This window comes from Oryzias melastigma, linkage group LG10 (assembly GCF_002922805.2).
Source record: "Oryzias melastigma strain HK-1 linkage group LG10, ASM292280v2, whole genome shotgun sequence".
In the NCBI taxonomy this organism is placed as follows: domain Eukaryota; kingdom Metazoa; phylum Chordata; class Actinopteri; order Beloniformes; family Adrianichthyidae; genus Oryzias; species Oryzias melastigma.
In genome coordinates this window covers 5,088,256-5,109,262 of record NC_050521.1, presented here as the reverse complement: position 1 = coordinate 5,109,262, position 21,007 = coordinate 5,088,256, and the positions used below count along the sequence as shown (strand labels likewise).

The 21,007-nt window shown below is 38.6% G+C and overlaps 3 protein-coding genes and 1 non-coding gene across 5 annotated transcripts in view; 1 reads left to right on the top strand and 3 right to left on the bottom strand.

Annotated features, from left to right (window-relative positions):
* The window catches only part of elf1 (E74-like ETS transcription factor 1), a 46,979-nt gene extending 38,801 nt beyond the window's left edge, over positions 1–8,178 (bottom strand). Inside the window, exon 1 of the mRNA XM_024282981.2 lies at positions 7,822–8,178. The gene's annotated coding sequence lies outside the window, so the exon portion shown is untranslated. The remainder of the gene's footprint in view (positions 1–7,821) is intronic.
* A 439-nt stretch (positions 8,179–8,617) lies between these two features.
* trnae-uuc lies at positions 8,618–8,689 on the bottom strand. Its single transcript has one exon. It is a non-coding gene; the product is annotated as a tRNA-Glu (tRNA).
* A 630-nt stretch (positions 8,690–9,319) lies between these two features.
* Positions 9,320–11,772, top strand: ube2a (ubiquitin-conjugating enzyme E2A (RAD6 homolog)). Its single transcript, XM_024282977.1, has 6 exons — positions 9,320–9,520; positions 10,518–10,598; positions 10,701–10,726; positions 10,856–10,945; positions 11,016–11,104; positions 11,210–11,772. The coding sequence occupies exons 1-6, from the start codon at positions 9,477–9,479 to the stop codon at positions 11,336–11,338; spliced, it is 459 nt and encodes a 152-aa protein (XP_024138745.1). The 5' UTR covers positions 9,320–9,476; the 3' UTR covers positions 11,339–11,772.
* Positions 11,773–12,261: 489 nt separating this feature from the next.
* nkrf (NFKB repressing factor) lies at positions 12,262–17,474 on the bottom strand. 2 transcript variants are annotated; one of them, XM_024282971.2, is made up of 4 exons: positions 17,056–17,474; positions 16,696–16,826; positions 15,592–15,678; positions 12,262–15,022 (listed from the first exon to the last, which is right to left on the bottom strand). In XM_024282971.2, the coding sequence occupies exon 4, from the start codon at positions 15,009–15,011 to the stop codon at positions 12,819–12,821; it is 2,193 nt and encodes a 730-aa protein (XP_024138739.1). In that variant the 5' UTR covers positions 15,012–15,022; positions 15,592–15,678; positions 16,696–16,826; positions 17,056–17,474; the 3' UTR covers positions 12,262–12,818. The 2 variants fall into 2 exon arrangements, with proteins under 2 accessions (XP_024138739.1, XP_024138738.1); XM_024282970.2 differs by lacking the exon at positions 15,592–15,678 and having other exon boundaries at positions 17,056–17,473.
* Positions 17,475–21,007: the final 3,533 nt, after the last annotated feature.

Genomic DNA, 21,007 nt, shown 5'->3' with positions numbered 1-21,007 from the left:
GTTTGTTCATCTTGTTGCCATGGTTCCAATTTTACACATTCCCCTTCTTGATTCCAGTTTTCAAGGCCTCATTTGACTTGTGAGTTTTTAGGAATTATATTTTAATTTGAGTTGCAATGCAGAAACTGAAGGAACTCAAACTAACCCCTGCTGCTGCTCTGCTTGCATCTCCATATAGAGTATACATCGCCTCATCGGATATTTCCTTTGGTCTTATTTTTGAAAAAGAAACATACATAATGTGTTTTTATGCATGCAGTCATTGTTTGTGTTGTTATGTGTTGCATTCTTCACCCTAATGGGGCAGAACAATCTTCATCCCCCGAAGAAAAAGGATATCAGAGTATAGAAAAGAGACAGGAACAGTTTTCTGCTATGAAAGGTGAGTCAATGCAATCCAAACACCTGCAAGTTCAGGAGCAAATCTTCTAATTACACAACCGAGCTGATTATTAGGAGTTATCTTGAACAACCCTTTCTTACTGATTGTGAAATATGTTAATAGTGCGAGATTTTTCCCTGTTAAGGACACTCTGACAAGGTAAATCTGTGGCCTGAACTGCAAATTCTCCAGTCACCTGAGTCCTTTGCTTCCACAGCTGGATGAGAGAGCATGAGTGTTCAGACTCAACTCACTCTGCTGTTCAGAACTTCAGGGGTGATGGATAAACCCCAGCTTTAAAGGCCCAAAATTGTGTCTTTTTTTTTAGTGTTTAACGTGTTGGCATGTTAGGTGGGGGTGTGAGGGGCAGTAAGCTAGTGGGAGAACATGTGAGTAGATGAACGGCAGGACATGGTGGCTCCGTGCAAACAGTCCACAATACTGCTGCTCTGAAATGTATACCACATATACCACAATTCAGGTAAATTTCTGAAGAACTCCTGCTGCTTTGCAGAAACTATGTCCTGGAAAAATTGCAAAATCGTAATGAAAATACCCCTGGGAATGCTTTTACAATAGATCAAAACATGATTGGAGTGGGACTTTAAACTAGTTAGATGAGTCAGGAGTCAAATGCTGAAATCATTTTTTGCCCAACTGGTTGAACAGGTGCATCATGAGTTGTGCGGCTGTGTATCTACTGATAAATGATGGTGTCCAAAAGGAGAGAAGTTATCCAGGATGTCCTCGTCCAGGTCTAGCAGGCAGAGAGATGCCATTGACATTTATTCATCATTTTAGGGGAAATGTTTTCAAGTCCCACTCTGATCATCTTTGGAGCAACCCCCCACTTCCCATCACCCATAACTGAGCCATCAGTTCACACTCTCTCCCATTAGCTTAAAGCCCCTTACAACCCCAACCTAACATTACCGGTGCAACAGAAATGTCGAGCTACATTGGAGCTATCCAGACGTACAGTTTTTGATCCAGATTCCAGCTCAAACGAGGAAAACAAAGACGTATCTATTTGTCTGCATCTGCATGCATCAGAATGGAGCAGAGCAGGGCGCTTGTGGCCTGTCAGTGTAGGTTCTGCATCACAACTACAGGCTTTTTCCAACTGTATTTCTTTGTCTGCTCCTGATTCATGATGATTTGAATCAAGAAATACTTAATTTTCATTATGTATGCCCTCCTGCATGAGAAAATACCATAAGAACATGATTAAAAACACACAATTTTTTTAAATTAAAACTGACAAGAAAAAAGGCAAACTTTAAAGAAATTAGATCACATAAGTTGTGTAGTTTGTACAATGAAATAACTAGATAATGTCTTCTATAGGAAAATTTATATTTATCTTACCTGTTATTGAGGGAAAAAACATAAACCATTTTTTTATTACTTAAATTAAAAGATAAGGCTAACTCTGGCTGTTATTACCCACATTTTTATTTAAGAGTTATGGAAAATTGCCTAAAGTTCCCAAAAAATTATCATGTTTTAAAATTAATTTAAGTAACAAAAACAAAAACAAAAAAACGCAAGTAAACTAGATAAAAAGTGTAGCTGAAATGTATCAATAGAATAGAATAGAATAGAATAGAATAGAACTTTATCCGACAAAGAGGAAATTACCTTGTTAATTTTTAACTTGTTACCCTTGATAATTACCTTGGCTTAATATATATATATATATATATATATATATATATTTATATAAATATATTTTCGCTGACTGACATAAGTATTTAACTAATGTTCAAATGTGTGAGGCGTTTCACTATATTAGAAACTTCTTTAATAATAAAACTACAAGTATTTGACTTGTGTTTTGGGTTTAAAAATAATCAATTGTTTTAAAAATATATTAAAATTCAGAAGTCCTAAGAATAACAATTTTTTTTAGCAGTTTTTAGCATATTACTCCTAAAACTACACAATCTGTATCTATGCAGACAGTATCTCATTAGGTATCAAACACAGAACAGGTCAACACCTCGTTTTACCATTTCCGCTGTCAGCAGTATAATTTAGAGCTTTATCACTGTATTAACAAAAAAATAAAGTATTCTTATCTGTTTTTTTATTATTATTATCCATCTATGTTTCTCGTGAACTATTTTACTTTTACTCTTGCAAGGATTAAATGAAAGGTGGCTTTTTAAGGCCTTCCTCCAGCATCACTGAACCCCTTGGAGTATATCCTGCGCTGTCGTCCAGGACCCTGGTTGTAATGCCATCAAGCTGCATTAAGTTAAATTATTCAACAAGCTTGAGAACTGCTCCACAACTTAACTGCAGTCAAACAGGACACAGTGTCCTCGTGGTAAAGACTGCATTTCTGCTGGAGCACAGCTCGCAGCAGGTTCTATCAGCTGCGCCTTTACTTGTTTATGCTGCATTTGTTGAAAGCTGAATGAACGAGGATCGTTTGACGGTGACAACACAAGCTGAGCCGCTGCAGGGAGGGGATCCTGAGCTGCTTCCCCGGCTCCACAAGAAACCAACAAGTCTCCAAACATTATGTGTCAAAAGTTGCAGACGGGGGGGTCTCTGTTTGAGGAAATTCTCTATGCGGGCAAACACCAGTAATCTGCTGCATTACGAAATAAGCCACTCCTTAATGTAATTACATGTGCATCAGAGATGCAACACGCTGCACTGTGGGCCTTTGTGCACAGCGGCAAGCACCATAAATATATCTTAGTAATGTGGTTAAGTAAGCTCATGATGTCAATGGGTTACAAGAGCTAAGAGGCTATAATAGTACTGCCTACAAACACAGTCTGTGCTGAGGCCTGGCTGAGCACAGCAGCCAAATATTCCACCCAATCTGTCTGTATAGAAGCCTTTATGTTATTCAAACTTCCCCAGGCTTTATTGTTGTTGTTTTTGAACATTTTTCATCACATTTGTTAAAAGTCATTGTGATCTGCATTTTATAGGAGTCAAGTGTGACCAATCAAGAAACAGTTACTAAATAAATAAACTTTGAAAACTTTAATCTCATTTTATTTTGAAACTCAAAAAATTACTAAAGATATAGTGGTAATAAATGAATCAATACTATATGCATTCAAACGGTAAGGACTCTATTCCATTTTAAATAGAACAAGTAAAAAAATGTTTTAACCAACATGTACTTCAAAGACAATGAATGAATGAATGAATGAATTGCATTTTATTTAAAAAAAAAACTGTTTTCACATATCCAATGCCTTCAACTTAACAGAATAAAAAAGAGGAATTCTTAAAAAAATACTAAAACAACAATCTTATTTGGTTAAATAAATAACAACAACAATAATGCGAGAAAATACTTTAAAGAAAAGAAAATATATGTGGATTTAATGATTTTTTTAAAGTAAATTCTAATTGAAACCAACATTATCTAAAAATAGTGAAATGTTGCCCATAGGTAACAAGTTAGTAAAAATATCAATTGCCTTTTTTTTTAATGATTTTTGTGTTGATTTTCAAACCAATATCCACAGCAAAGAGGTCAGTGCCGTCAGAAGTTACACGTACTTATGATGTATGGGTGAGGCCCTTAAGCAACACTCTACTGTTGTCATTAGTAAGTTGCACATATCAGCTCCCCACTGACCTCATACAAATGTTGCACCCACGGGTTGTGAAGGTGCTACACAGGTACCCGTAGGACACCTTAATAGGATGCCCACACAAACGATGATCTGATTGTCTCATTTCTAACAATCAGGTTGCAAGCAGAGACTGCAGGTTTGGGGAGGTTGAAGAAATGAAAAATCCAAATGACAGACCTGCATCTCGTCTACTCACCCCTATGTGTTGTAGTAGTGCTTGCTACGATTTGTGACCCGCAGCATGCCCATAGGAAAAAATGCATTTCCACCTAACGGTCTACGACCTTAATTTTTTCGTGCATGTCCTATACAGGTTTGCCCATACCCACCCATAAGGGCAGCTATGACTAAGACAGTATTTGTTTGGACTTTTGCTTGACCTTAACACTACAGTTACAGTGAGGATGCAACCAATTCATTTAGGAGCAAATGAGATTTTTGACTTGTTCAGGCTTGAGATGCTGTCCCTCAGACTTTAACATAAAATTAGTTTAAAAACATTTAAATTTAGAGCTTCTGTATTTAAGAGACCTCCAGTAGTACATTTTTCCACTTGGAAACATTTTATTTGAAGATTCAAAAGTGCAAAAATAAAATGCGTTGCTCAATTCATTTCAGGAAGAACAAACTTTAGTTTTTGGTAAATATGGACAAATCTTGACCTCCTTTTATATCTTAATGATTTTTGCTATAAAATCACTCATTCCCCCTTGTTTCACAGAGCTTTTGTGAACGCAAAAGTGTTGAGTTATTGTGTTACTGAACAAACTCATTTAAGTGGATGGGGGCTATGATGACTCAGCAGAATGGCTTCACTGAACAAACATTTACTCATTTTTCCCACAGCCACACACACATACACAGTTCAAGCAGAACTCTCCTCCTTTTTTAGCCCTAAAAATAGCTTTGCTTTGACCGAATGACATCATGACGATGTACAGATTCATGAAAAAAGCGAGGACAGATGACTCGCCGGTCACATGATGGTGAGACATGGCCAGGAGGAGAGGAGAAGATAGGATTTCAGGTGGAATTTCCCTCGCCTTTTCTTTTCTCGCTGACGTCATGCACGCCGGTGGCTCAGACGTCCAACATGTCTGACGAGGTGATACTCAGGTAGTGAAGCGCTCACAGTGCAGCAGCAGAGGAAGTTTGAAACTTCTCCTAAAAAGCCTCTCAGGGAGTTCATACAAAGCGTTTTTTCTTTCTTTTTTTAAATTTAAGTAAAGCAAGAAGGAAGTTCAGGAGTTTTATTTCTCTTTTCACTGGCTGGTTCCTGCATTTGTGCAAGTCATTTGAGGTTCCAGAACAGGGCATGTGATTGTTTATTTAATCTGAGAACAAATGAACATTGCCATCTTGTGGTCATCGCTCAGGCACCAAAACCACACTCATTTAGACAGAAAATGTCTGTCATTCAACATGTCCAGCCGGCAGACACTATAAGTTAGTAACTGCACGTGGACGTATCATCTACGAAAGCTCCAGATGCACAGATGTGATGATCACATTACAACTTTGATACGATTACCAGACATTTCAGCTTTCAAAGGAGGATTGCTTTGGATTCCTGCTCCTTGTGAGGCTTCTCTGAAAGCTTTTGCGAGGCTGAAGTGCAGCCCAGATAAAAGCCCTCTTCTTCTTTTTGTGAAGTCAAATCAATATCAAAGCCCATTAGGGAAGACGGGCATAAATGTTGGGCAAGAAGAAGCATCTGACGGAGCCCTTCCTCAATAAAGGGAGAACAGCTGTTCCCTGTTGTCCTTGCTCATCGTCACATTGCTCAGCTGCTCAGACTGCTGATTGGGTTGGGCACGACTGATGCAGGGTAAGAAACCTGTCGAGATGCAACTGCTTCATTTCATGCTACATATACACCAGAAATGTGATGCTCATTCAAGAATGTGCATTCTTGGCACATGGTGCATACTTATGTAGTGCTTTGCTACCTTCTCAGAAGGCCCAAAGCCTGTACAGTCACAGCCCCATTCACCCATACACTCACACACTGATGCTCTACTGCTGAACACTGGTACCAACGTACAACCAACAGGAGTAATGTGGGGGTTTAGTGTCTTGCCTAAGGACACTTCAACACGAGTGTGCAGGGCAGGAACCAAACCTAGAATCTTCCGACCAGAAGTTGACTGCTTTACCTCTGCATAACAACCACCTTGAACTCCCAGCGTTCACACTGAGCTAACAAGGAAAGGCTTCTTCTTCATCTCCTACTTTTTACTAGCGTATGTCCACATCCTACAATTGAAAGAGGCTTGGTGCGAAACGGCAAAGTGGTTCAAATTTCGTGAAATGGGTGCAAAATGGTTCATTGCTAGCATCCTTGCAATGTTGGATATGGCTTTATCATCCTGTAAACACAGTGGCCTTGGTTTATCTTTATCTGAAAAACAAAGGCAAAGGGTATCAGGCTGTTTACTAGCGTTTGTCCGCAACCTACAGTTGGCTTGGTGGAAAATGTGCAACCGGTGCAAATCTTGGGAATCTTGCTCCAAGCTTTTTCTTTTACATATTTATTCTGATAGATGAAAGACTTGGTTTAATATATTTCCAGCAGGACACAAGCTACAATTATTGATTTCTCCTTCATTATCAAGTTTCAAACGTTTGACACTTTTGTGAATTCATACGTCACAAAAAAACCTGAGTACGAAGAGCCCGAAAACGGCTATAGAAACTTGCAGCATGCGTGAATGTGAGAGTTTTGAAGCCAAAAATGCTCATATACGCCTGTCGACTTTTCATTGGAAGTGGGGGCTTGAAAGCAAGTTTCCAAGGGTATTGTGTACATAGCTTTCAAAAAGAAGGACATGAAAGATGACATGATGACAGAATGTTCCAAAAACAAGGACACATGTTTGAGGCAAAAAAAATGCTTGAGTTTAGTCAGAAAAAAAAACAAAAAACTTGTTTTGGATAATTGTTTTCAGTGAAGTTTCCAATTACTCACCAGCCTCTGCCAGTGTTCCCACCATGGGAAGACTTCAGTGGGAGGAAAGGGAGTTGGGGCAGGGTTAGTGGGCCCATCTGGCCATGTCTCTTGTGGGAGTGACAAACTAACATCTTGTACCTCTCCCTTTCCCTCTGCGTCACGACCGCCTGCTCTGAACCCAGCAAGAAATGGCCGACCAATGAGACACTGTTTATCTGTCCCACGATACAAGCATCCCAGCCCAAAAATGTAAACATCTGGCAAACATTCGGGCCTCCTCGCAACACTTGGGTGGGGAGAAAAAATGAAAAGGATTCTGCACTTTGATAACTATCATGCATCAAGTGGATTTGTAATTTTCCCAATAAGTCACTCCAGCTGGAATGAGATTTATAGTAAGTCACTGCTTTGAGGTGGCAGACTTGGTTTACACATTTTCCAGACGCTGCACTGAAATGGATCGCCTGGGGTCAAGCGGATTGTCTCATTACACTCTGCTGATATAAGAGGAGTGGGGACAAAACAGTCGCGCCATTCTTCTGCTTCTTGTGACTGCAAAATGAATGAAGATTTTCAGCATGCTCACACTATCCCAGTGGTCACATGCCAGCTGACACAAAGAAGATGATCCATGGAGGAGTGGGGAGAACTCCTGAGCTCCAATCACCAACTCTAACATCCCATTTCATAAAGCTATAAATGCATGCACCTTACATTTATCCAAGACAAGTACAAAAATGTGTTAGATTTGTACAAAAATGTAAATACATGTGCATTTAACTAACTAATATAACCCATCAGGGTAGTTATTAGGTCTTCTGGAACTCAAAAACACATATCCTGGATCACAACATGGTTTAAATCCCCACGGGACTCACCCTGACAGGCGCAGGCATCAGTCTGGCTTTTCCTCCGACTGTTTACCAAAAGTTTCAACGTCTTTCTGCAGACGCTAGAACACATGACGGTGCGAGGCTGAGCTCCGGCTACATCACCGCTCCGTCACCACTTTCGTCTGCTTCTTGACATGAGGTCGCAGCGTTTTCTCCGACAGAGGCTGCTGATGTGTGGGGAATTCCTGGCAGTCACATTTTCCTGGGAAATGACTGGCCCCGGTCCGGCAGGCAGCAGGAGTTTGGTTAAAGGCTGCCACGAGAGTGAGCCACTCCTGGAGCGCTTCACAGTTGAGCAATAGGCATCGCTGGAAAATGATGAACTAAAAGTTAAACTTCCACTCCAAGNNAAAAAAAAAAAAAAAAAAAAAAAAAAAAAACTTCCAAAGTACGGTTTTGTCCTTTTTTATACGCAGTAAACACGCTGCCACCGTATTTATACACCGTTATTCGCATGCGTCAATAAGAGCAAACGAAATTCAAAATACGACTAAAAAAACAGAAAAAAATGAAAGCCTGACACGCTTTGTTCGCCTGTACTGCCCTGACTCATAAGTGCTGGCACAGGGAGATAGGAGTTGTAATGGGCATCTTCCGGGAACGTCCAAACCCCTGTGAGATGAGGTTAATATGGGAAGGCTCCTCTTCGGGCGGGGTCGACAAATATTTTTCAGAAAGACGCATTTGTTGTATTTTTATGTTCGTACCCTTTATGATAAACTGTCATTTTTCGTATTAAAGAAAAATGTTCAAAGAGAAGTAAGATTTAAGAAAACAGTAGTTCCCATACCGGGAGTCGAACCCGGGCCGCCTGGGTGAAAACCAGGAATCCTAACCGCTAGACCATATGGGACTTGAACACCACGAGAGATTGACACATATATATAGCTTCCATGTTTAGAATCGCACTAACCCTCTGTGTTATATATGGAAAGTACCAATTTAATCATGCTACAGTTTCATATATATGTATGATCTCACTATTATTTGATTCCTGTGTTGAATTAATGTCTCTGCATTGCCCAATATATAAAACCCGAAGCAAAGGCTCCATCTTGTGGTCGTGCATTTATACCTTAAGATGAACAAATACTTCGGCATACTAGTTGCTTTAACCGTGTAAAAGTTGTAGTAATAAAAAATGAATGTTTTTGTTCATAACAAAAATTGGAACAAAATCTAAAATATGGGGATAATTTAAAAAGAAACAACTAATCGCTGCCGCTTGCCAACCACACCAACAAAATATGTGCGCAAACATATGACGTAATTTCAGAAGACTAGTTCAAGTGTCAAACATGGGGTGCATCTGGTTTTGCAAAAATACTCCAACTATATCTAGACAAATTTTACTGAACAAATGTCCAAGAAATGTTAATTTGTTTGAGCTTTCCCGAAAATGTTGCTATTATATATTTGATATTTGCCGATATGCTCTTTAAATTTGGCATGAATTAAAACTGGGACCCCCTTTTCGTTTGCATGTGGTAGAGTCTGAAAACTCGGAAAGGAAGCCAAATATTTGTTGAGCTAGTAGCGATCGTCGAATAGCCAGTAGTCAAGTAAATAAAGCTTTTAAAACTTTAAAATATAATTTAGGAAAATCGCTTCTTTGGCATAGGGCCGAACTGTTCACAAATATGTCAACTCCGGCAAGACGACGTTTAATGAGAGACTTTAAGCGGTAAGCGAAAGAGAAAACGAGAGAAGTGGCTATTGCTAATGTTAGCATGTGTGTTACGTTAATTTCAACCTCAATAATGTATATACAAAATATGATCACACATGTTTGTTTTTAAATCTAGTCATTATAATCATCGTAATAAGCAGTAGATATAGAACTCCTACTGAATTGGCATTAACTGTTTAATAACTTACGAGTAGTTGGCAAGTAACTACCAAGCTAACCGGCGTTAGCATGCTAGTCGGTAGTATAGTAACACTCAGTTCGTGTATTGAATTTCGCAACTTATATTAAGTGTTGGTGCGTAATTTACAATTTCGGGACAAATACCCTTTCGTTTTGGGGCTCATCGTCGTGTACAACTATAAAATGTTTCATCTCGCGGTGCTCCCTAGGTCTAATGATGTAAAAGTTCTGACGTTTATATCAGAAGCCAGATGGCCCTTAAGCTAGATGAAAGGTTAAAGTAGATCGCCCCAACACTCTGATCAAGAAAGCTTCTGTCCTTTGACGACAATGATAGATCATCACTTAAGACTGAGGATCAGCAACCATCTGCCATGCAGTCACCGAACCGTAAAAGGCAGGTGGCTCAGGTGGCCTCAGCACATGGGTTTTCTCCACATGTTCCATTAAACTGATCATTTTAAAGTCCATGGCCTAGGACTGTAACATTATCAATTTATGAGTTCACAATTATGGCATTAACTTTATTTAATAGATTACATATACTGACAGTGGGCAAGGCTTTTGTTCAGTTTGACTTAAGTAGAGTCAAAATATTTAGTTATACTAAAAGTGCAATTTTAATCCTAACACTGGAAAATACTGCTCAAGTTAAATGGACTGAGAAGGATTCTGTATTAAATTCCAGAAAGAGGTTGTATTTTATGCTGTTTCTGTTCAAATAGTGTCACTTTGAAATGTATATCAGCTATAACTACTAGTTTCATCAATTTTTTTCTGATTTTTTTTTTTTCTCTGCTGCTCATGTTAGGCTGCAGGAAGATCCTCCAGCCGGAGTTAGTGGAGCCCCATCTGAAAACAATATCATGGTATGGAATGCAGTCATTTTTGGGTAAGTTTTGGTGTTCAAAAACTAAAATAAAGATATTGAAGCTATCCATTAACATTAAAAGTCCATTCGATTATTCACACTTTTTTGTTGTTTTCCTCTCAGACCAGAGGGAACACCTTTTGAAGATGGTAAGGCTTATATGTGTATAATGTTTAATAATACATCAAAAAAGCTCAAATTTAGGGACATTTGAATTAATAAATTCCTTACATGAAGCTCATTCATTTATTGTTTTCTTTCATATTCATTCTTTTCAGGAACCTTCAAACTTACCATTGAATTTACAGAGGAATATCCCAATAAACCTCCAACAGTGCGATTTGTCTCCAAAATGTTTCACCCAAATGGTATGGCATAATTGTAATTATGTGTAGAACTGAGATTATTCATCTTCCTAAAATCTTTGCTCTCTTGCAGTGTATGCAGATGGCAGCATATGCTTAGATATTCTTCAGAATCGCTGGAGTCCAACCTATGATGTATCATCAATCCTAACTTCTATACAGGTAATGAATATAGGACACAAACAAAATTATTGTTATTCTAATTAAATCTAGTCTTTTTTATAGCAGATTTGACATGCTTATCCTATTTTTTCTTTCTATTTAAAGTCTTTGCTGGATGAGCCAAACCCAAACAGTCCTGCCAATAGCCAAGCAGCCCAGCTTTACCAGGAAAACAAACGGGAGTACGAGAAGAGGGTTTCTGCTATCGTAGAACAGAGTTGGCGTGACTGTTGACTTTTGATTTTTGTTGAAGTCTGATCAAACAAACAAACAAACCATCTATTAAGAAAGCAAATTCTCAGAGATGACATTTAAAAAAAATAATCCTCCAGTATACTTGTCCCATCACTGTTGCTAAGTTTGTTTGCTGTTGTGTTGTGGCATTCACTCCTGCCAAATCCGACTGTTTGGCAAAAACAGATGTTTAAGTTAATGTACCTTGTTATATCTGGGTTACTTGCTCTGAGCCCCGACTTGACGTTTTTTTTCCCCTTTTTTTAAGACAATAGCCAGTGCAAAAAGTTGTCAATTCTCTCCCAGTACAATTATCAAGTGAACTGGTTGAATGACATGGTGACAGTTGTGTAGACGTGCTTGATGTGTGGTTTGCTGTGTAGATGACGTTTTATATTTAACAGAAAATAAAGCTGGTGGTTTTTTTTCTGATTTATCAGGCTATTTTTCTTTTCAGTCTGCAGACTGGAAATCTTTTTGAATGGATAAAGATAAAGGAGTTACCTGGCATGTTCCTCTAATTACTTTTTTCTAAATATATATATTTTAGAAGAGCAATGCCTTTTTACTTCAAACTTCACAAATTTTCAATTATCTTTTTACCCCCCCAAAAAATATGGCCCTTTTGGGAATTAATATCTTGTTCACATATAAACTTGAAGCATTTAGGTTCTGGAAGATTGGAAGATCCTAATGTTTAGGCTCATGTGGAAATATTTGACCATCTTATAACCCCCCCCCACCACTTTAAAAAAAAAATCCTGGTCACACCACTAAAGTGGGATGGTGTTTTGAGAATAAAAAAACTTTGCACTGGTAACCCATGTAACAAACTGTACATTACCTTGTAAATAAAAAAGTAAATGAAAAAATGCTTTTCCTGTTGCTTCTTTAATTCACAATATAAAAATGTCAGAACTAGCTCCAGCATTGACTTTATCCATTTTATTTTATTTTTCTGTACTTACAGCTGTGAAAATGAGCAGACAACTATACTCAAACACATTTAACAAAGATCACAGTTTGAAGGGCTTTTTCTTATATCTAGTGCAGCTCACTGGATGATATTGAGGTGTTAAGAAAAAAAATGATATTGCAGATTTATTACAGTGCGACTGGTAAGAGACTGTTAGCTACGGTTAAGGGATAATGCCATTTAAATCTGCATGTTATCGGTAACTTGTCCAAAATATTTCACCCATCTTAATCTGCCACCTCATTATGAAATATTCACGAAAAACAACTGAAGCCGCGTTAAGGCGATTGATAAAGTATTGACATTAAACTCAGAAATGTAAAGAGGGGAAAAAAAAACGATTCATCTTACAGTCTCCTGCTAAAGCTAAAGTATTTTAGGAATGCAAAAACTTATTTGTTACTGCTGAACAATGCATTGGAAATTTGCTACACAGAGTGTACACAAAAGTGCAGCTGCACTAGAAGTTAGACCAGAGAGGTTCCATAAAATGACCATGTGACTTTAGTGGGAAGCCTGAGGTTTAACAAGCTCGTATCGTCCCACCTGTCCTTCCTGCAGTAGCTGATCGATCAGCTGGTCTTTGTGCACTTTTCGACTCACAACTAAGAAACGCTGCCACCCCTGTCCGTATGATTTGCTACGTAAACCATATTTTTGAGATATCTGGTGAATCTGCTTGCGTTCGTCATTGGTGAGGTCTGTGGAGAAGCGCAGGTCGTCCTGGCGGTCGGAGGTGGCATAGTTGCGGATGATGTCCTCAATGTCACGCTTGTTTAACTGATTCCCCGTCTTGTCCGCGTCCATGCCCAAACCCTCCCTGGAAAACTGCTCCTTGACTCGGATGGGCTCTGCGATGCCTTCCCCGTCTCTGCCCAGCCCACCTCCCTTCCAGCCCATCTTCCGGAGCAGCTGGTTTCCAATATTGTCCTCCTTTATCTCCTGCTTCATGGCCTCCTCGTTCGAGCGAGCCAGGATCTGAGAGCGAGATATTGCATCGCTGTGTCCATCCTTCCACAAGTTGGATTTGACAACTGCCTGGGTCTGCTTCAAGGTGGCCAACGCTTCCTGTGCTGCAATGTGCTTTACTGTTTTCTTTGGCCCGATTCCTGCAGCGACAAACTGTCCTTCAAGGTAAACTTCACACCTCCAGCGATGATCTTGTAGAACTGAGAATTTGTAATCCGCAGTTACTTTATTGAACTGGGCAGTATCATTGATTATACAGATTGCATTGTCAGAGTTTTCCAAAATCACCAGTTCACTCAAATGCTTCTTTCGGCCAGCTTGCTGTCCAAAAAGCCCACTATAGTCAGACCGATTGTTTCCTCCCAAGTACTGTGGCTCTGGTTTATGCTGGTGGTGCCTTTGTCGATGTGCTTGGTTCATACGAAGTTTCCTCACAGCTTCCTCAGCTGCAGAGTGCTTTGAGCTCTTCTTAGTCCCTGTGGCCTGTGCTACCATCTCGCCCTGCACAAAAACGCTGCACAGCCACATTCCATTGCTGGGTATGAAATCAAACCTGTAGTCGATCTTCATCCGATTGAAAGCAGCGGAGTTGTTCAATATGCAGATTGCGTCGTGAGCATTATCTATGACCACAAACTCCGTCCAGTGTTTACCTCTGTCGGGTTCGTACTGACCCTTCGAGCTGGATGTGGATTTATCGTCTGGGCTCCGAAGTGCCGGTACGAGAGCTGGCGTCGGGGCGTAAGCCTGACAAACAACCATGTCGTTCACAGTTCCGTGTCTGTATTTACGCTGCACAACACGGACCTCCACTGGCTTCAGGAAAAGTTTCACAGCCTGCTCAGAAGCTCGGTCCCTCGCTCCGTTTTTGCTGCCAGAGTATCCAGTAGCAAGATAAACGTTCTGGCATCTCAGTTCACAAGCGTAACCATCCGCAGGTACCTTCCTGTTCTTTGGAAGGTCAGCCTGAGGGATATCCTTCAGGTTGACATAAATATACTCGGGGTTTGTTTTGCAGGCCTGGATGCCGCGGCTCAACATAAAGTTATAGTTTGGCGTGTCACTTCCAGTCATCAGCACAGGGTCCCTAAATGCAGCAGCCATTGCATTAGACACGCTAAAAATCAGCCTTTGCTTTTCATCCAGTGTTGATTGAGATATTGGATGAGGCTGCAAGGACCCAGACTGGAACGTGTTCTGGGGGCCTCTGCCCTGGCTGTTGTAGATTTTGCTAAATGGCCTGCTTGACGACGGCCTGTGATGATGACTGTACCCCAAACCCTGACCTCCGGAATCCCAGCCTCCTTTTCTGTTCCCACCGCCATAACCGTTGTACCTCTGGGGCTGAGTGTAAGAATCTAAGCTGCAGGAAGAGGCGTGGGCTTCAAATTTGGCTGTGTATTCCTGCTGTGTTTTGGCCATGAAGTTTGAAGTCCCACCACTTCCATAACCAAGTCCACTACCTGAGAAAATATCTCCATCACCGTCTCTGTGTGAACCCCAAGAGTCTGACGGATGCCGCAGGCCTTGATCAAAGAAGCCCTGGGCTCTGTCGCTGCTGCCGTAGGACGGCTGAGAGTCCCACTGCCTTGTACCGTAAGACTCAGTCTTCCTTCGCTCCTTATCGTTCTCTTTCTCATCAGTTCCTGCACTGGTTCCACCACTGACAAACTGAACAGGCTCAAATCGAGGTCGGCCACCAAACTTTGTCACCGGCATTTTTCTCATGGGCTCATCTCCTGCAAAACAAAACATGATTTTAAAAAACAGATGGGTGAGATGTTTCAGGTGCTAAATTAAAATGATTATAGATCACAAAAGATTAATTACCCAAAATCTATCCATTCATTTTTTTATAAACTCTTCATTCCCATGGAGGGTTACGAAAGCGGGCTTCACCTTTAGGGGTCTGTAACCTGAGGCTTCAGAGCCTCATGCGGTTCTTTAATCACGCCATTGTGGCGCTTTGGGTATAATAAATAACCTCTAACTATTTGAATAAATAATAGGTTTGTAGCTTTAGTTAATTTGTTTTAGTAAATTAAGTTTTGTCATTTATGACTAGATTTTTACCATCAGAAAAAAACAAAATAATGGTAAAATGTTTAATGTATGCTCAGAGTGGTTTATTTTTAGAATAAGGCCAATTTTCGACTGCACAACAAGATGTTCAGAGGAAAAGTTCTTAAAGGGGATAATTACATTTACATGTATTGATGTTTTTAATGCATTCTACTCCAATGTTGTTTGTATTGGATAGACAAAGTCATAATGATAGAAAATGCCATTTTGAAATTGGCTTTCTTACTTTTTTAATTGAAGTAAATCTGCTGCAGCTGGAGGATCTTATTTGACATGGGGTTTATTCTATGTTGAAACAAACTTGTATGTGCTGCTGTAAGATATAAAATAAGTTTGTTAAACATAGTAAAACAGCATCTCTAATTTATTTCTGTAAATATTTAAAATTTCACTCCAATCATTCTTTCATCTATTGCAAAAGCATTCCCACTGGTCTTTTAACAATGACATTTTTTTAACTAAAATTCAAAAATCTGGACATAGTTTCTGCAGTTTCAGCAGTAGTTTATTAGAAATGTACCCTCAAGTAGTGGGCGGAACCAATGATGCGGAAAAAGCCCAGCCCCACTTCCCATTACCTGTCTGTTTACACTCTCTCATGCTAGCTTACAGCTTCTCACACCCCCAACTTTACATTAGTGGTGTAACAAAAATGGTGAGCTATATTGGAGCTATTCAGCAGTACAGTTTTGAGACAGATCCCAACTCAGACAAGAGAAATGGATACATTTTTTTTAGAAGTGAATGCATCTGAATGGAGCAGGGTGGGGAGTTTGTGGGATCCTATAGTAGTATTTATGTCACAATACAAGCTTTTTCTAACTGTATTGTAGTTTTTGTCTGCCTTTGATTAACAACGATTTCAAGAAATAAATGTTCAAACATAATTTTAAGCTTAATTTTCCTTTAATAGAATGAGAAAAAGGCGCAAAAACGTTGGGGTCGATCTTTAAAAGCTAGATTTTATGAATTAATGGGCCCAAAACCATAAATTAAAGTGTATTTTTCTGAACAGCTAAGTTTCACTGGATTTTGGTCAGTGAGAAACGGAACCACATGGCTTCTGGTTTTATAGATCCCTCCCAGAGTTAAACCCAACTTCATATTGGGAAGAATAAAGTGTAATTTAAAGAATAAACTCAACTTGGATATGTCCTTGATCATCAGAGACAGCTTTAGCTCAGTTTTAAATGAACTGTTATTAACTTTTCCTCTTTTAATGTCCCATACCTTTATTTACTGGTGGTTAAAACTGCTGTAAGTTGTTGCTGTGGGTAGGGGGTAGTTGATATTAAACTAAAGAGTGGAGAAAAAAAGTCAGCTCACTTACTTGCATCAAAACAAGAACCACTGGATCTTTTTATTGCTTCTGAACTGGACCTCGGGTCAAAGGAGGGCATTTCGCCAATGTCAGCCCCTTCTGCCATCACCAGCAGCATCCAGCTCAAAGCCGGGCCATGCCTGCAAAGCGTTCCCAAAGACACCGGTCAACCTCCGGTAAGAACGGTGGTACCGAGGGGGACCACGTGGCAGAACAGTGAATGATGTAAACAAAACAAAACGTTTAAGTGAAAACCTCGGAAGATTCCAACTAAGCGGCGAGGTTTCACACTGACGCAGTAAGCTCGCTTTAAGTGTGCGCCACGTTTAGCGACAGCTATCTAAACAGTTTGCGTGTTTGTGTGGTTACCTGAAGGTTAAGCCCGTGATCGGACTCCCACCTGTGACATTCCGTCCGAAAAACAGATCACAGGGAACACTTTATGGGAGGGTTTCTTCGCGCTAGCTTCCTGTAGCTAGCTAGACTGACAGTCTACTGTCGGCTGCTAGCATTAGCCACCTAGCCGGCTCTGTAGCCTCCAACTAAAACAGCCGCACTTCAGTAAACACCCGCGTTTTTGGTAAAGATTCCCGATTCTATAGAATAGGAAACCAATAGAAAATTTTAAATTAATTCAGTTGACTCAACGAAGGAGCAACTGGCTTCTACAGACACACGCCGAGGTGGCAGGAAGCGTCCATTTTCTGGTTCCAGCCGCAGCAGAATCATGGCGTCTGTGAGCTCAGGGCGCAGGGCACAGGTCAGCCGAGCGGCTCCAGCACGGAGACTGCTATCTCCTGTGTGAATCAACGCACCGGCACAGCCGTGTGAACAAATCAAACTAACACATGAAAACGAGTGAAACTAATTTCCTGTACCAATGTGGAGATATGTAGATTTTAAAATTAAATTATTCCCTTAAAATTAAAATTACACAAGGATAAATGCATTTGTTTACTTAATTGATAGTCAAAAGTGACTTCTGAGAGAACCAAAGAGTTATTGTTTCTTAAGAACAGTAAAAATTATACTTTAAAATCTACTAATATGATTTCTTTAAATTTTATTTAAAAATATTTTAAGTTTATTTGAACAAAACACCACATGAAGTAAAATAAAAAAAAACAAGAAACATTAAAACTAGCAAAGGTAACATTTTCAATCTTTTTATTGGCTAAGCAAAATTTGGTCTAAATAAATAAGGAAATAAATATGTAATTAACAGACTAAAACCTTTTTTGCAATCGTAATGTTAGTATTAGTTATTAATAAAACGAAAAAGTAGTTTCTCTTCTTAATATTTTCTTTTAACACCAGCAAATATTTCTTTTCATATAAATGTTTGAATTATGTAAAACATAAGACAGAGATTTCTATATATATATATATATGTAGATTTTTAAAGGACATTTACAATTTCTGAGTTTAATTCTTAACCTGGGATTGATGCATGATGGTGTAGTGGTTAGCAATCTCACCTCACAGCGAGATGGCCCATTTGAATCCCAGCTGGGTCCTCTTTTGTGTGGAATTTGCTTGTTCTCCTTACGTATGCGTCGTTTTTTTCAGAGAACTCCAGTTTCTTCCCACAGTCCAACGACAAGCTTCACAAGTTAATCGACTAAATTGACCTTAGTTGTGAATGGGATTGTTTGGCCCTGCAACAGACTGGTGACTTGCTCGGGGTGTGCCTCACATTTGCCTGACAGTAGTTGGGAGAGGCTCCAGCAACCACATGAGTATAAAAGGGATTAAGCTGGTTCTAAAGACGGATGGAAAATTATTAACTATTAATAGATTTCATCTTCTAACTTTTTGTTTGTACACACACATATTGCATATATCTGTTTGTCAACTGGATGCAAATACTGTACCTGAAAATGAGAGTATGAGAGTGTGGTCCCAGACCACTTATTTGCAAGTATATTTATGAAAAAACCTTTTAAGATACTCAATTAGAGTTTCTTTATTCCATTTTTAATGCACACAAAACCCAGTAAACTTAAAGAAAACTAGCCTTTTTTGTCTCAGATCTCTCTTACTTAACCTTTCTGTAACCATGAATAAGTTAGAACATTTTTGACAATAATTTCTTGAAAATAAGTTTTGTTGTTTCTGTGCATTCTTTATTTGGTTTTAATCTATCACTTTTTAAAAAGCTTAAACTATGTGTTCAAAACAGTTTTTCAAAAGGGAATTTTCCCAATAAAACTTTTAGAGTAATTGATGTCAAATCATCTCATACAGCTTTTTCACTGAAATATTTTCTTTGCTTTAAATTAATCTCTAAACAGTTATTTAGCAGCCTCAAAGCTTTGGAACAACCTTTCACGTCATGTAAGATCTTTAAAACCCCACTTTTTAAACTTGTACACAGTAAAGTAAGGAATTTCTTCTTTTCCACTGCATGGTAAGTTAATTATTTTATGTATTATTAAATACCTGTACTTTGTTTGACATCAGTGTAACACTGTAATCTTAAAACAATTCCATGTACATTTTAGTTTATTTTATTGCTTTAATATTTTTTTTTTATTTCCAGGATTGTACAGCACTTCAGGTCTGCTCAGACACTTCAAGTGTTTTATAAATTGGTTGGTTTGGTATTTGTCTACTAAGAGTTTTAAATCATGTTTTTCCCTATTTTGTGTCCAGATAAAACATGTTTTTTAATTGTTGCAATTGTGCTAAAATGTTTAAGAAAATATTTTCCTCATAAAAAATTAACATCGTATAATCCTTAATCTTTTTTTTAATCTCATATATATATATATCTAACCTCCCTGTCTCTCCAGGACCAAGCGATTAATATAGGAGGTCAGTACACCTTGTTGCACATCTTTGTCCACCACATGTCTGAAGATCCATTTTTAACATAATCTAGGGCTGATTATCCTAAAGCTGTTCTGATCCTTCACTGTAAATCACACGTTGAAATTTCAATATTCCAAGCAGGATTTTATGTTTTTAGATTGTCAAAAATATTTAGATTTCAAGCATTATGGGAAAATTTTACTGTTATAACAGTATTTTCATCATCTCTCTCTATTTTTTTTTTCAAAAGACATCCTGCTGGATTAAACTATAATTATTTTTTATATTCATAAGTCTTTTATTTGTTTGGTGTTTCTTGTGACAAATGGGCCTCGAGTCTGTAATAATAAAGATATCTTAATCTCAAATAATAGACAAATATACATTTTTTTACAAAACAAATTTTTATCCTATCACAAAATCACAATATAAAACACAGGGCAAAACAGATGAACAGACAGAACATACTGTGACACTAAAGTTGTCAAAGATGAGAGAAAAGTCACATTTTGGGGTCTATTTTTTTATTATCCAAAATGTACACCATGGGAATTAAACTAAAGACAGATATTGATTAGTCTTGTAATGTGGGAAAGGTTTAGACTACAAGAGGTGATGACTGATACTAAAAAACAAATGTCTGGCAAATCCTGACACCAAAATGTGGATTTACACTCAGCATCACATCCAAAGATCATAGGTAATAAACAACAATTCTCCACTTCAATACACAAAATATATCCTTATAAATTATATAAATGCACAAGTATTTTTAATACTTTTTTCTCTGGAACTCAGTTGAACTTCATCTTATACTAACATTTGGCAAAATGGGAGCTTAAATTATGGGACTGAGCAAATATACATGAATAATATGCACCATGGGGGGTGGGGGGCATCAATGAGAGGATCAGATTGTAGTTCGGGAAATAAAATCAAGCAGGGCAAAGAGCACAGTAATACGTAAACAAATAATAATAATAAAAATATTTGCATGCAAAAAAAGATATCTATAGATTAGGCTGGTGAGGTGTTAAAGCACAATGTGTTGTAGAAAAAGGCCATAGCATGTGACCTCCATGGTATTTAACAGTGACGTGTAAACATGGGAACCACAAAGGTTGCTTTGGTTCTTAAGTGACAAATTTTATTTTGGTGCTCAGAGAAAATTAGATTGAAATTTTCAAAATAAAATTGTGTTTTAGAAAAGGAATAAAAAAGAAAAAAAGTGAAGTGAGTGATCTGGGAGCGTGGTGCATTGAGTGCTTCAGTCCTCAATTTGTTCAACAGCAAACCTTTAGCTCGTTTTTGTTGTTTTACACCCACTTTGGATTTTGAATCATTTGAACTGATACCTGCACCGTGCACAATAGCAGGTGTTGTTCAATCACAGATTAAAAAGTGATTCTAGAATGGGTGACCCCCTCCTCATGTTACTAATATTCTTGCTATATACATTAAGACATGATAACAGATGCAAACTGTGCCTGGTTCCCAACCTGCCTGA

Coding starts and splice junctions, on each gene's coding strand:
- ube2a (XM_024282977.1), top strand. CDS start 9,477: ATGTCAACTCCGGCAAGACGACGTTTAATGAGAGACTTTAAGCG. Junction 10,727..10,855: donor GGGAACACCTTTTGAAGATG/GTAAGGCTTATA, acceptor CATTCTTTTCAG/GAACCTTCAAACTTACCATT. Junction 11,105..11,209: donor CAATCCTAACTTCTATACAG/GTAATGAATATA, acceptor TTCTATTTAAAG/TCTTTGCTGGATGAGCCAAA.
- nkrf (XM_024282970.2), bottom strand. CDS start 16,804: ATGCTGCTGGTGATGGCAGAAGGGGCTGACATTGGCGAAATGCCCTCC. Junction 15,023..16,695: donor TGGTTCTTGTTTTGATGCAA/GTAAGTGAGCTG, acceptor TTTGTTTTGCAG/GAGATGAGCCCATGAGAAAA.